General features: G+C 53.2%; 1 protein-coding gene across 2 annotated transcripts in view; it reads left to right on the forward strand.

Moving 5' to 3' along the window:
• LOC112410823 (TRIO and F-actin-binding protein-like) overlaps positions 1-2,714 on the forward strand; it is a 29,321-nt gene extending 26,607 nt beyond the window's left edge. Inside the window, exons 14-15 of one of the 2 annotated variants that reach the window (XM_024761604.1) lie at positions 473-636; positions 2,006-2,714. In XM_024761604.1, the coding sequence (XP_024617372.1) occupies positions 473-634 (162 nt within the window). In that variant the 3' untranslated portion in view covers positions 635-636; positions 2,006-2,714. The remainder of the gene's footprint in view (positions 1-472; positions 637-2,005) is intronic. The other variant, XM_024761605.1, reaches the window with a different exon arrangement.
• Positions 2,715-14,264: the final 11,550 nt, after the last annotated feature.

Raw genomic sequence — 14,264 nt, forward strand, 5'->3', positions numbered from 1 at the left:
TGGGCAAGACCAAAACCCCTGCACGTGTGCAGCGTGCGTTGCATTGAGGGATAAGCCGTGTTGCTGGGAGTTGGGGAACCAGGATTCGGGGCCCAGTCTGGCCCACCCTTGGTGCCATGTCCCTTTGTCTTTGACACCCGCTGCATGTCGGTGGCTCTGAAGTGTGTGTGAGCCAAACTCATGGAAGGGGCCCAAGCACTGGGCCAGGCTGACCCGGTTCTCCTCCCAGCCACTCACTGCTGTTTGGTCTCGGACAAAAGCTTCACCTCCCTGGGCCTCAGCTGTCATCTTGAATGGGATGAAAATGACGCTGAAACCTGTGTCACTGGGTGGAGCCGGGGGCCGTCTAGGGGGGCCACCTGGAGGGAGGAGGCCGTGGGGACAGTGGAGGGGCCTGGCTGCTTTGTGCCGGCAGGTGGGCAGGGCCAGGAAGGAGGGCTTCGTGCCCTCACAACCCCTCCCCGCCCCCCAGGACAGGCGCTTCACCTCGGGAAAGTACCAGGACGTGTACGTGGAGCTGAACCACATTAAGACGCGGTCGGAGCGGGAGATCGAGCAGCTGAAAGAGCACCTGCGCCTCGCCATGGCTGCGCTGCAGGAGAAGGAGGCCGTGCGCAACAGCCTGGCCGAGTAGAGGTGGGCGCCCCGGGCTGGGCGGGGCTGAGGCCACGCGGGGCCTGGCGGTGTGAGCTGAGGCTCATCCACACCTGACTCCCCCTGCCATTGGGGCCAGGGCACTTCCCTCTCCTAGCCTCCGTATCCCTTTCTGTAAATGGGGGCAGTGACACCAGCGACTCGGGGTTGTTGTGGGGACCTGTCAGACTCAGCCAGAGGCTGCTTTGTAAACTTAAGCATGTGTCTGCCGAGGTGGGCCAGTGAGCTCAGGGTCTGATTTTCGCCCTGTCCCCGCCATGTGACAGCGGGTGCTTCTTAACACAGAGCCACAGCCACAGCCCGAGCAGTCCACACCCCTCCTCAGGGCTGGCAGTGCCCTAACTGATCTGCCTGGGCTTGGGCGGCAAATCCGGTGTGGCCACCCCCTCATTAGACCCAGCAGCACGGCGCGCATCACTAATCACCTACAGCGTTCCTTCCTCCGTGCTTCACACCCCGGACATCACTGGAGGCCGTGCTCTGTCCTACTTCTGCTCACGGTCATCCCTGACTTGGCAGGGTGTGAAACATTTTTATGATGCCTTTTCCTACTGCCCTGTCTACCTGGAGCTTCCTCTTTCTAACACATCCTTGGGGACTTCCTAAGGCACTCCAGAGAGGCCACCCTGTGGGCCAGGCTTGGGGAGAAGCCCGGAGGAGAGGATCTGGCCAGCCTTTGGGGCCAAGAGGCATTGGAAGGACCTGCCAGCCACCCTTGCCTGGCCTAAGCCAGACTCCCACACTGTTTTTTTTAATTGAAATGTAGTCGACTTACAATGTTGTGTCAGTTTCTGGGGTACAGCAAAGTGCTGCAGTTATATACAGAAATACATACATACATTCTTTTTCATTATATTTTATTACAAGATATTGAATATAGTTTCCTGTGCTATACAGTAGGACCTTGTTATTTGTCTATTTTATATATAGCAGTGTGTATCTGCTGACCCCAAACTCCTAATTTATCCCTCCCCCCACCCCTGCTTTCCACTTTGGTAACCATAAGTTTGTTTTCTGTGTCTCTGTTTCTGTGTTGTAAATAAGTTCATTTGTATCATTTTTTTTTAAGATTCCATGTATAAATGACATCATAAGATATTCGTCTCTCTCTGTCTGACTTCCTCCACTTAGTGTGATAATCCCTAGGTCCATCCATGTTGCTGCAAGTGGCATTATTTCACACTTTTTTGTGGCTGAGTAATATTCCACTGTATATGTATACTTTATCCATTCATCTGTCAGTGGATACTTAGGTTGTTTCCGTGTCTTGGCAATTGTAAATAGTGCTGCTATGACACTGGGGTGTGTGTATCTTTTCTAATTAGTAGACTCCTCCACTCTTGTCTTCTAGGTCCTCGTGGTCCAGCCCTGCTGCAGACCCCCAGCCCAAGGGGACCAATCTCCCTCCTTCCCTGCTGGATGGACGTCAGAAGCCAAGCTTTCTCCCCACCCTCTGTGGGCTGCACATGCACTCACACCCACTATACACACACACACACACACACACACACACACACACACACGCACACACGTCCTCTGCGTATCTGAGCGCGCCCCTAGCACTGGGTCTTACCTTGCACCTTCTTCAGGATTTTATATGTGAAGAGATTTTTATATAGATTTTTTTTCCTTTTTTTTTTTTTCCCCCAAACACTTTATACTTTTTAAAAAGCAATTCCTGGTGGCGTGTGCCTCTATAACACTGGCTCCCCCTGTGTCTCCAGACGCCTGCTTGGGCTTCTGGGCCCACAGCCTGGCCCGGGGTCTAGTGGAGGCCCAGCAGCAGCTATGGCAGGGTTGACTCTGCTGGGAGAGGCCGGGAGCCAGCCACCCTCTTTCTACCCTACCTCCCACTAACTACTTCCTGCCCTGGGGGGACCCACTCCCTGGGACTCTGGACAGAGGGACAGATGGACAAAGGGAGCCAGCAGCTGTCCCCATGGCCCCACCCCCTCCTCTGAGGGGTGCTGGGCATGGATCTGCGGGGACCACCCCGTGCAGGCAGGCGTTTCTCTCCTGCTCTGTGAGCCTTAACTTAATAAAATGTTCCGGCAGCTCTGGTGTCCTGGGTGGCTGGGCAGGGAGGGTAATGGAGGTTGGGGTTTCTTAAAGTGGCTTCACCACCCGCCCCCGCCAGCGCTCCACCCTTCCTGAAGGGGCAGCATGTGGGCTTCTGAGGGTGGGGTTGAGAATCTGGTTCCTCCACCAGGCTTTGCAGCTCCACGTGGGGTTTGCAGACCAGCAGGAACAGCAGTGACACCAGGGAGCTTTTTAGAAACACCAAGTCCAGGCCCCGCCCTGATCTACTGAGTCAGGATCTGCCCTTTAACAAGGCCCCTCCGTCTGAGGAGCCCGGGAGTGGGCACTGGGCCCAGCCTTGGAGGGAGGACTGGAGCTGAGGCTTTGTCGGTGATTGACCTTGGGCGAGCCACGCCCCTCTCTAAGAGCCTTAATCTGCTTCTCCATCAGATGGGTACCTTTCAGCCCCAGTCCTATACTGAGGCTGTGCCCAGAGGGCTTGTCCAGCCCTGGCAAGGATGGGGGCGGGAGCAGTGGACGAGGCCACCCCAGGCCCATCAGGCCGGGAGGCCTCATCCCTGCTGGCTGGCTGTGCTGATTGTGGCTTCACGTGGGGCTGAGAAGAGGCCCCAGTTCCGAGGTACTGCCAGTCCAGCCTGGGCTCTCCGATTTGCAGGGCTGTGGCGAAGGTAATGAAGATGAGGGGACAACTTGAGCTGGCCCCATGCGCTTCCCATCAACCCTCGGGCACCTCCTCTGGGATGGGCACTGGGTGTATAGAGTTGAACAAGAACTGGCCCTACCCTGCACCGAGGCCACAAAAACAGGTCACATTGGGTTGGGTCCCGGAAGGCTGTGGGAACCCAGAGGAGACCCCCAGCCCAGCCCGCAGGGCAGAGAGGGTTTTTGGAGGTGGCTTTGGAATGTGACTTTTCTAGATGGAAAAATCGGGAAGGGCATTCCAGTTCCAAGGGAACAGCATGATCAGATGCCCTGTGAACTTCCTGGTACGTTCAGGGAATGACCCGCAGGGGAGTAAGCTTGTGGGCTGTGGGGGAGATGTGCCCCATTCCCTTGCCAGTGATGGGTTTAGGAATGAGATGGGATGCGTTGAAGTTCCAGCCAATGAGATGCCAGGGAAAGTCTTGGTTGGGGTGGAGGGCTGGAGGGGGTCATCTGGAAAGGTCTGCCTTGATCTTAAAAAGGAGCACAAGGAGGGAAACCCTTGGCGGTCCAGTGGTGAGGACTCCACGTTCTTACTGCCGAGGGCCTGGGCGCAATCCCCGGTAGGGGAAATAAGTTCCCACAAGCCGCATGGTGCGGCCAAAAGCGGGGTGGGGCACAAGGAAGGGAGGCCTCTTTCTCCCAGCCTTTGGACACTGTTGGATGAAGTCCCCATATTGCCACCATCTTGCCTCATTAATGTGCTAAAAATGGCCGAGCAGAAAGAAAGAAGAACCAGGACCCCGAGCCATCAGATCACCCAGGCTTGGCACTGCCCTGCCTCAGGACTTCCTGTCTCATAAGGAGCATCCCATGGGCAGCCCCCGTATCCAGCCGGTTGAGTCCAGCGCCCTGCCCATCCTCACCACGCTCTGTTGTCTCCCGCCAGCATCCCCAGACCTCCCTCGAGTCCATCCTCTTGTCTTCATGACTCCCTCAGCCCAACTCGGGCTGCCTGTGTAGCACCTGGGCTATGGGAACGTCCTCCTCACCGGCTCCCTCCCACGCCACCCTCTCCTCAGGCAGGGCTGCCTGGACAAACCAAAAACTCTGGCCAACCTATGAACAGGTGCCCCACCTGAACCACTTAAAGACAATGAGAGATCACTTCTACCCCACCCCACTAAAAAATAGCTCAAATTAACAGGACTAATGATACCAAGTGTCTGAGGATATGAAAAACTGGAGTTCTCACGAACTGCTGGTGGGAGTGTTCTTGGTACCAGCACAGTGAGGAACTGTTGGCTTTTTTTTTGGCCGCACTGCACACTACGTGAGATCTTAGAAGTCCCAGCAGTTTCTTATAAAGTTAAATACGCACCTACCCTGGGACCTAGGATTTCCACTCGTGCGTATACACCCAAGAGAAATGAGTGCTTAGGTTTATAAAATGACTAGTACAAAGATATTCATATCAGCCTTACTCATAGTAACCCATATCTGAAAACAATACACGTCTATCAAGAGTAGAATGAATAAACAAATGGTGGCATATTCATTCATTAGAATACTGCAATAAAAAAAGAATTATTAGGACTTCCCTGGCGGTTCAGTGGTTAAGACTCTGAGCTCCCACTGCAGGGGACACGAGTTCGATCCCTGGTTGGGGAACTAAGATCCTGCATGCTGCGTGGCGTGGGCAAAATTAAAAAATTACTGCTACATGCAACAGCATGTTGAGACTTCTAGACATAATGTTAAGTGAAAGAAGCCAGCCACGAAAAGTCCATTTACAGGAAGTTCAGGAACAAGCAAAACTGTCGCTATGGTGATAGTCATCTGGGCTCCGGGTAGGGTGGGGCACATTGACTAGTGGGGACTTTCTGGGGTGCCAGAAGTGTAGCGTATCTTGACCTGGGTAGTGGTCACATGTAAAAATTTGCCATTTTGCACACTTAATGATTTGTGCATTTGACTGTGTGAATCACATCTAATTAAAAAAAAAAAATCCAGGGTTCCAGCAGGTGCCCAGGTGAGGCTCCTGGGGAAAACCCCAATAACCTGTCACACAGGGAATCTGGCCGAAACTACAAGGTTTGGCTGCTAGGTCTGGCCTCCTCAGACAGCCAAGTATGTGCTACGGAAAGAGCACAGGGTGGGGTATCAGACAACCCCATAGGGGTTCAAACCCCAACTGCTGCCTCCAGCTGGCTACATGAATCTCACAGAGTCACATCCCTCTCTGGGCTTTATTTTCCCATCTCTTAAATGGGAATGATAATGTCTACCACAGAGGGTTATTCAGGTATTAAATTACCAACTGGTTCAATGATCTATTACTGTGTAATCAACTACCGTAAACTTAATGGCTTAGAAAAACAGTTTTTTATTATCACTCCTGGCCCCGTGGGTGGACTGGGCTCAACTGGACCATTCTCTTGGTGTCTGTTTTGCAGTTGCTGTCGTTGGTGGCTGGGCTGGACGTCCAAGACGGCTTCTTCATTCGTATATCTGGTGCCTCAGCTGGGGTGAAGGTGGCAGCTGGGGGGCCACAGGACAGATCTCTCCCTTTCTCCACGTGGCCACTTCACGTGGCTAGCTTGGGCTTCCTCACAGCATGGCAGTCTCAGGGCAGTCTGTAGTCCGACTTCTTACATGGCAGTTCACTTCCCTTAGAGAGTTTCAAGTGATGCTGGTGGAATCTACAAGCCTCTTATGACTCAGGCTTGGAAGTGCTGTGGCACGTCTTCCGATCAAATTAATAAAAAACAAGTCACTGGACTTCCCTGGTGGCGCAGTGGTTAAGAATCCGCCTGCCAATGCAGGGGACACGGATTCGAGCCCCGGTCCGGGAACATCCCACATGCCGTGGAGCAACTAAGCCCATGCGCCACAACGACTGAGCCTGCGCTCTAGAGCTCACGAGCCACAACTACTGAGCCCACGTGCTGCGACTACTGAAGCCTGCGTGCCTAGAGCCTATGCTCCACAACGAGAAGCCACCGCAATGAGAAGCCCACACACTGCAACAAAGAGTAGCCCCCGCTGGATGCAACCAGAGAAAACCTACGCGCGGCAACGAAGACCAAATGCAGCCCAAAATAAATAAGTAAATAATAATAATAAAAAAAGCAAGTCACAGGGCCGGCCCATAGTCAAGGGGAGGGGACAACCCCTGATCATGGATGCTGGGGGGTGATTCACTGGGAGCTAGCTTTCTTCTCTGCGCTCTGGCTTCTCCACCTAACTCTCCACCTCCTTCTTCTCAGTCTCCTGAGAATTCTCTTCTTCTGTCCCGCCCTCTAATGTTGGGGTTCCCCAGGGTCTGTCCTCAGCTCTCCTGTCTTCTCCTTCTACATGTTTTCCTGTGACAAGCTTGATCTCTGTCTTTGATCTCTTGTCCTTGGTTTTTGTCTGTCTGCAACCCAAGCCTTTCTTGGGAACTCCAGACCTGGGCAGCCTCAGTCTCAAGGCTGCTATCAAGGCCCTGTCTTCCCTCCAATTTGTTCCGCTTCAGTTACTTACAAGAGGCCACAATCAGCACAGAGGATGCAGCAAACCCAGCCTGGGAGGTCAGGGGAGGCTTCTTGGAGGAGGGGGCCCTGGAGCTGAGGAGGAACTAGCTAGACTAAGAGGGTGGAGAGAGTGTTCCAGGTCAAATGAACATCACATTCAAAGGCACTAGATGGGAAAGGAAAGCCCATTCGGGGACAGAGCAGCTGGGTTTGGCTGGAGTTTGGAGTGCGTACAGGGATCCAAAATGAGGCCAGAGGAACAGGCCAGAGCTAGAATAGAATTCAATCTGCAAGGAGGGTGGGGACCCTGCATCCAAGCTCTAGCTTCATTCTTCTTTTTTAAAAAATATTTATTTATTTATTTGGTTGCACTGGGTCTTAGTTGCAGCTTGTGGGCTCCTCAGTTGCGGCTCAAGGGCTCCTTAGTTGCCACTCACCAGCTCCTTAGTTGTGGCGTGGGAATTCTTAGTTGTGGCATGCGTGTGGGATCTAGTTCCCTGACCAGGGATCAGACCTAGGCCCCCTGCATTGGGAGCTCAGAGTCTTAACCACTGCACCGCCAGGGAAGTCCCTCTAGCTTCATTCTTAACCCAGTGGCGAGCCATTGGGGAGTTTCAGGTGGGCGGTGCCCTGGCTCAGGACGGAGGTCTGGGCAAAGACGGGGCTGTGGGATCATCAGCACGGGGGGTTGGTGAAGGCTCTGAGTTGGTCTCAGGGTGGCAAGTAGCAGGGTGGGGGCAGGGGGTTGGAGAGGGGGACAGGACCCTAAGGAAGAGCAGTAAGTAGGTACCCAGCAACCGGAGGGAGCGGATGCTTTGAGAAGGGAGTGGCCGACTGGGGCTGGGAGAAAAGGCCCACCAAGGGCCCACTGAATTTCGTCAGGCCACAGAGGGTGGGGAGCCATGAGGGGGACAGAGGCTGTGAGGGGAGGACAGAGAAGTTTTGTCACTTCCTTGTCACCTTTACTCTTTACACCTTGTCAGACTTTACTCTGGCTCCTTTTTCTAAGGCCTAGAGCTTCAGTCACCCCAGGCCCACCCCATCCAGGGGCTCTGGGACCATCTCACCCTCAGCTCCAGGAACCTGCAGCTCCTCTGGGAAGTGGGGGGCAATGTCACCTCAGAAGGCACTAATGATGCAGACCCTCCCCTCCCCGTCCCATGATGCCTGAGAGAGGCAGGATGAGGAAGGAGTAAGGGCTGAGGTCAGTGGCGGGGGGTAAGGGGACCAAGACAGCCCTCCATCCGTATCCTAGCTCCTAGCTCTGCAAACTTGGGCAAGTTATACAAATTTTCTGTGCCTCAGTTTCCTCATCTGTAAAATGGGGATAGTACTTCATACCCCGCAGGAGTGTTGTGAAGCTCAAAAATGAGCCAATACATATAAAATGCTGAGAAGAGTGCCTGGGACAGAGTAAAATGCAATTAAAATGTTAGTCCTCATTGTGGTGGTTGTAATTGTTATGGGGTGGTGATGAGGATTAAGTGAAATGATGGAAGTAAAATGCATGGCATGGGACCCAGAATACAGTAAGTATTTCAAAAACAGGAGCTATTATTTTATTATTAGTACTCAGAAGTCAGCTGGCTGTCCCTGCCCCCTGCCATTCCCAGGAGATCTGGTTAAACTTGGTCCAAACCCCGACCCCATGTTCTGTGAGAATCCAGGCCTCTTCCTCCCATTTTGGCAGATCCCCACTTGTCACTTTTCAGGGCATCCTGAGACTTCCCGTCTCTCGGGGTGGGATGTGTTGCCAGGTACAAAGCCAGACCCCTTCAGGGGCTCTATGATAAATCCTCTGGAAAAGAGTGTCTTATTAGCAAGCTCTCACCAACTTGCCCCTGCGCCGTCTCGACCCCAGCAGGTGGGGGCAGCTGGCAGTCTGGGAGGAGCCCAGCGTGGCCGTGGGGTACTGCCCTCTCCTCCTGGCCACCCCTTTACCACCCTTGGATGCTACTGCCTATCTTTGTCCCCAAGCCCATGCCTCATTCTGCATCTATCCCAGTCCCCAGCCTCTGATTTTTCCCCTCCCATCCCATCTGCACAGCACCAGTGTGGGTTTTCTAAAACAGGGTTTTCCCTTTGTGAAACCCTGCTCTGAGCCCCTGCTGCCCTAGGATCAAGTATTAGCACATGAGCCCCTGCCCCTTCAGGATCCCCAGGCTCTGGGTTTCCACTCCACGAAGGCACCTGCAGCTCCTAAGGGTGCCCAGCCAGGCACTCATCTGTCCTCACCCCTCTCTTCCACATGCACCTGTCCACTCCCCGCCCCTCCTCTGGGAGACCCAGTAGAGTCAGGACTCAGATCAGTCATCACCTGCCACCTCCAAGATCCCCCAGATGGGGCTAGATGCCCACTCTGGCTTCCACAGCCCTTCTACTTGACATGTTCTCTCCACATGGCTCCCCTAGACTGTGAGCCGCTCAAGCCAGGGACCAGCTCTGATTCACTTCTGTTTCCCCAGGACCCAGCACAGAACACATGGAGTCTCGGTATGATGTATGTTTGTTGATTGACTTACTGACTGACTGACTGGAAGTGAATGACTACCCAGCCAGGCACCCTCAAGACAGGGCACAGCCACAGCCTCAGCCTCACCCTCACTCCCACACCAAAGGGCAAAAGTCTGGGTCTCCCCGTAAATCAGCCTGGAAGCCCAGCAACCAGCTTGAGGTGCTAGGAGCTAATGGCAGTTTCTGGCACATGAAAGAGCCTAGGCTGTAACTCTGAGTCATCCCTGTCATCCCAGCGTCCCATCTGACTTTACAAGCGGACTCTGAGGCCCGGGAAAGGAGGAGCTCACATTGAGGGAGCTCCTGCCTTGAGCAGACTTTTAGACAACAACTCTTTGAAGGGCTGAGCCCATTTACAGAGGAGGAAACTGAGGATCAGAGAGGGGACATGACTCACCAAGGTCAGTAATTTACTGAGTCACATCACGGCATGTCTGGCTCCAGCGCCCAAATCTTCTTACTCAGGCCACCTGCCCAAACAGAAAGATATCTACCTTTTGTGGAGCACTTACTGTGTGCCAGGTCCTGGAATAGGCATTTGCATTCACTATCTCCTTTAGTCCCCTGAACAGCCCAGTGAGGGAGGTGCGCAGTTACCTCCATTTTATAGGTGAGGGGGCTGGGACTCAGTAGCGCCGAGGTCACAGAGCTGGAGTCCAGGTCCGTGGCTCTCATAGCACCAGGGGCTTCCCAAGCTGACCAAGGTCTTCTCATTGGAAACTGCCCAGAGACCAGGTGCCCTGGGTCCCTTCCTTGGGGCATAGGTTTGGGGGGAGGTCTGGGTGCACCTCTGTTGGGCTGACTTGGATAAGTCACCTCCACACTCCTGCCTCAGTTTCCCTAGTTAAGCAGATCAAGAGGTTCCTCCCAAGGGGGCTAGGAAGGTTGGAGGCCCCTAGAAAGGGCAAGAAGTTGCGTGAATTGTTGCCCCTTCACCATCCGGCAGCTCCAGTCTCCCCCCTGTGTCACGAGGGGTGCCAATCACACCTTCTTCTCAAAGTCCCTGAGCTCTTGCAGTGTGGTTCCCTGCCTGGACCTCCAACTCCACTCCCTGAACTCCCAAACCAGACCCGCCCCAGCTCTTGGCACCCTGGACCTGGTCGGCCACTGTCTCCAAGCTCCCTTGTGGTTCATGGTTCAACGAGGTCAGTGGCCATCTCTGTGTCTCCAGCTCCCCCATCAGGGCAGGGCATGTAGCCTGCATCCCAAAGATGGTCATTTGGTTTGGCCACCCACTGGCCCGGTGACCTCAGCAGAGGCATCTCTAGCTTCAAGAGGGGGGCGGTTGGCTGCACTGGCCAAGCAGGTGTGAAAGGTGATTCATGGCGGGCACACTTCACCAGCAGTGTGACATTGTTGCATTGTTGACGAAGAGCTGAGGTGGTCCTGTCGAGAGACCCTCACCTGGGACCCAGCTGGCAGTGACCCTCAGGACTCCAGCAGATTCTCACGTTCTCCCATTTCCTTAGAAAGACAGGTTTGGAGGTATCTCTGGCCCCACGCCCAGGATCCCCCCATAACCCAGGCCCCAACCTCGGGCATCCTCTCTCCCCTTCACTCGTTCCTTCACTGATCCATTCATTCAGTCAAAGTCTGCGCCTGTACGAGAATATTCACGGCCGCATTGGGAGTGGGAAGTGTTTAATAAATTCCCCACCACGTTTTTATAACTTTTTGTAACAGTTATAACTTTTTATAACTGCTCCAGGGTCAAGCAGTTATAAAAAGCAGTGAGGACGTTCTTACATGCTGATGTGGAGAGATCTCCAAGATGTGCTGTGAAGTAAACAAAGCAAGGTGCAGATCTGGGTGTGGGGCGTGACACTATTTATGTAAAAGAAGAGAAATAGGGCTTCCCTGGTGGTGCAGTGGTTAAGAACCCACCTGCCAGTGCAGGGGACACGGGTTGGAGCCCTGGTCCGGGAAGATCCCACATGCCGTGGAGCAACTAAGCCCGTGCGCCACAACTACTGAGCCTACGTGCTGCAACTACCGAAGCCCGCGCACCTAGAGCCTGTGCTCCACAACAAGAGAAGCCACCGCAATGAGAAGCCCTCACACTGCAACGACGAGTAGCCCCCGCTCACCGCAACTAGAGAAACCCTGCGCGCAGCAACGAAGACCCAATGCACCCAAAAATAAATAAAATAGATAAATAAAGGCAAAGATACAAAAATAAAGAGAGAGAGAGAGAGAGAGAGATAACAGCAGGTATGGTTGGCGTACATGCTTAGAGATGCTCAAAACCTCTCGGGGAGGAGTCACATGCATGCACACGCACACACACAGCGTGAGAAAACGCAGTGGGGGGATCCTGGACATGCAAGAACCTGGACCAGCGGTTGCCTCGGGAGTGGGCTGGAGGGTGAGTGACGGGGGTGGAGGGATGCTTATTTCAATGTTAGATGCTTTTCTGAATTGTTTCCCAGGGGTGTGTGATAGCTAATCGCAAATAAATAAAAGCTTAAAAAATAATAAAATTGCGCCAAAGGAACATGGTACGGGAACGACAGCGCTGAAGCCAAGCCCGGGGTTCAATTTCTGGTTCTGCTGCGTACGTGCTCCAATCACCCTCTGAGACCGCGATTGATAAATGGGATTCAGTGAGGTCACGAGGGCGCCGCTTCCGCGCACACCAGTCACAGCGGCCGTGCCCACCGAGTGGCAGCTGTTATCATTGCTGTTAACGTCCCGGTCAGACCTGTTCCAGACACCTGAGTGACACAGATACGAAGGACACACCCTCACCCCGACGGAAGACAGCGCCAGGGAGGGCCGATGTTGCAACTGACCCAGCCAGAGGAGCCAGGGCCGCCTGGGGGAAAAGGTGACACCCACAGTGAGTCTCCGGGGATACACAGGCGTCACCAGGAGACAAAGGCGGAGAAGGGCGCTCCAGGCTGGGGGAGCAGGGCAGGCACACCTGGAGCCACGCCCCGTAAACAGAGTCGTAGATGCGTGCTGTCATGAGCACCTGTGCGCACTCCCGTCCCGTACTGTTCACTCCCACACACGCCCCCCTGCTCGCACGTCGAGCCTGCGCAGGTGTCCGCACATGCTCCAGGGGCTTGCAGGTGGGCCGAGCGTGGAGGCGGCTTGAGGCTCAGGGGTGCGGGCTGGGGACAGACTGCTGACTACCTGTGTGACCCCAGGCAGGTCACTTAACCTCTCTGGGCCTCAGTTTCCTCACGTCTAACCTGGGGATAATAACAGTGCTGACCTCGTCAGGATGCGGTAAGGATTAAATGGGGCAGTTCCTGTAGGGTACTGAGAACACTATTCAATGCATGTTCACTGTTACGATTTCTAAAACACACTCGATGGCACATTAATATCATGACACTGTGTTCCTAGTTCATGGACCACGCTCATGTTTTACTAAATGCAGGCCTAGTGGCATGCATTTATATGTATTTTATGTATGCATACACACAAGCCTGTAGGCACCCACCACACGTCTCATGTACGCCTGCATGCCTGTGTGTATGTGTGGATACAGCACACTCAAACACACACACCTGTCTGCACACTTGCAGCCTCTCTACGTGCCCACTTCACCTCTGCCCTCTCCTCCCAAGTTAAATATGCGCACAGGGCAGTGAGGCAGGTGGTCTGAAGGGTCGCCCCAGCCTGAACAAGGCCAGTTTCCCAGGCCCCAGCTGCCCAGTCAGACCCACTAAGAGTAGACCCAGACTGATGAGAGGCCAGGAACCACATTCCAGAGCCACTGAGTCAGAGGCCACTGCTCTGGATGGAAAGAAGGCTCCAGGGTCACGGCGTGTGTTCTCATCTCGGGGGCCCCTTGAAGGCCAGCCGCGTCAGTGTCCCCGCATTCAGTGCAGTGCCTGGTGTTGAGCAGAAGCCCCATCTCTTGGCAGGATTTGACTGTGAACAAATGGTTACCTATTGTATGAGACTGAGAATAGAGTAGTCCTGGGGTTGTATATTTCATCTTCGTCTGGCCTCTGAACTGTGAGTTTCACGAAGATGGGCCTCATGTCTGATTTGTCTTTGTTCCCAACACCCAGTTCAGATTCTGGTAAAGACTGGTCATCAGACCCAGCGCAGCCAAATAAATAAATTAATAAATTTTAAAAAATAATGCTGCCGTGAACATCCTCGTACAGAAACATTTGTGTGAATTCCTGGTCATTTCCTTAGGCTAGATTCCTCTAAGTGGACCTCTTCCATGTTTTAAAAGTTCTGGTCGCTCAAACAACCTACATTCAGAAATAAGAGATTCCTCTGTTTAAAAAAATTAAGGAAAGCCATACGGAGCTGCCGGTCAAAACTTTGCCTCAGCAGGAACAAATCCGCTGTTCCCACGTTGAATTGACATAAATCTTCGCCAAAAGTAAAGACACAACACATTTGTGAGTCTCTGCCGCCTTATTGTGGGTAAACACATCATTTCCGTCCAGGTGATGAGATACCAACAATGATGGTAACAGCTAATGCTTAAACTGTGCTGAGTATGTGTCTGGCATTCTTCTAAGTGCTGTATATATAATCATATCACATTATAATATATATAATACTACAGATGTCATATATAATAGGACATATAATTTGTTATAAACATATACACATATATATACATTCAGTCTTCATGAAAACTCTATGAGGTAGGTGCCACTATTATCCCCAGTTTACAGGGGGAGGAAATTGAGACACAGAAGGGTCAGCTTGCCCAGAACCTCGTACCTGTAAGTGATAAAGCTGGGATTTGAACCCAGACCACATGCTTGGACCTCACCACCACGCTAGACTTTGTGGACTTCTAGTGGGTCAATGAAGTCCTCCCAACCCTGAGTTTATAGGAGAGAGCACATGAACCCAGAGAGGGTTACCAAACTATTTTAGGTCACACAGCAGTTTCAGGGGCTTCTCCCACCCACG

The sequence above is a fragment of the Neophocaena asiaeorientalis genome, unplaced genomic scaffold (genome assembly GCF_003031525.2).
Source record: "Neophocaena asiaeorientalis asiaeorientalis breed wild unplaced genomic scaffold, Neophocaena_asiaeorientalis_V1.1 scaffold473, whole genome shotgun sequence".
NCBI classification, from domain to species: Eukaryota; Metazoa; Chordata; class Mammalia; order Artiodactyla; family Phocoenidae; genus Neophocaena; species Neophocaena asiaeorientalis.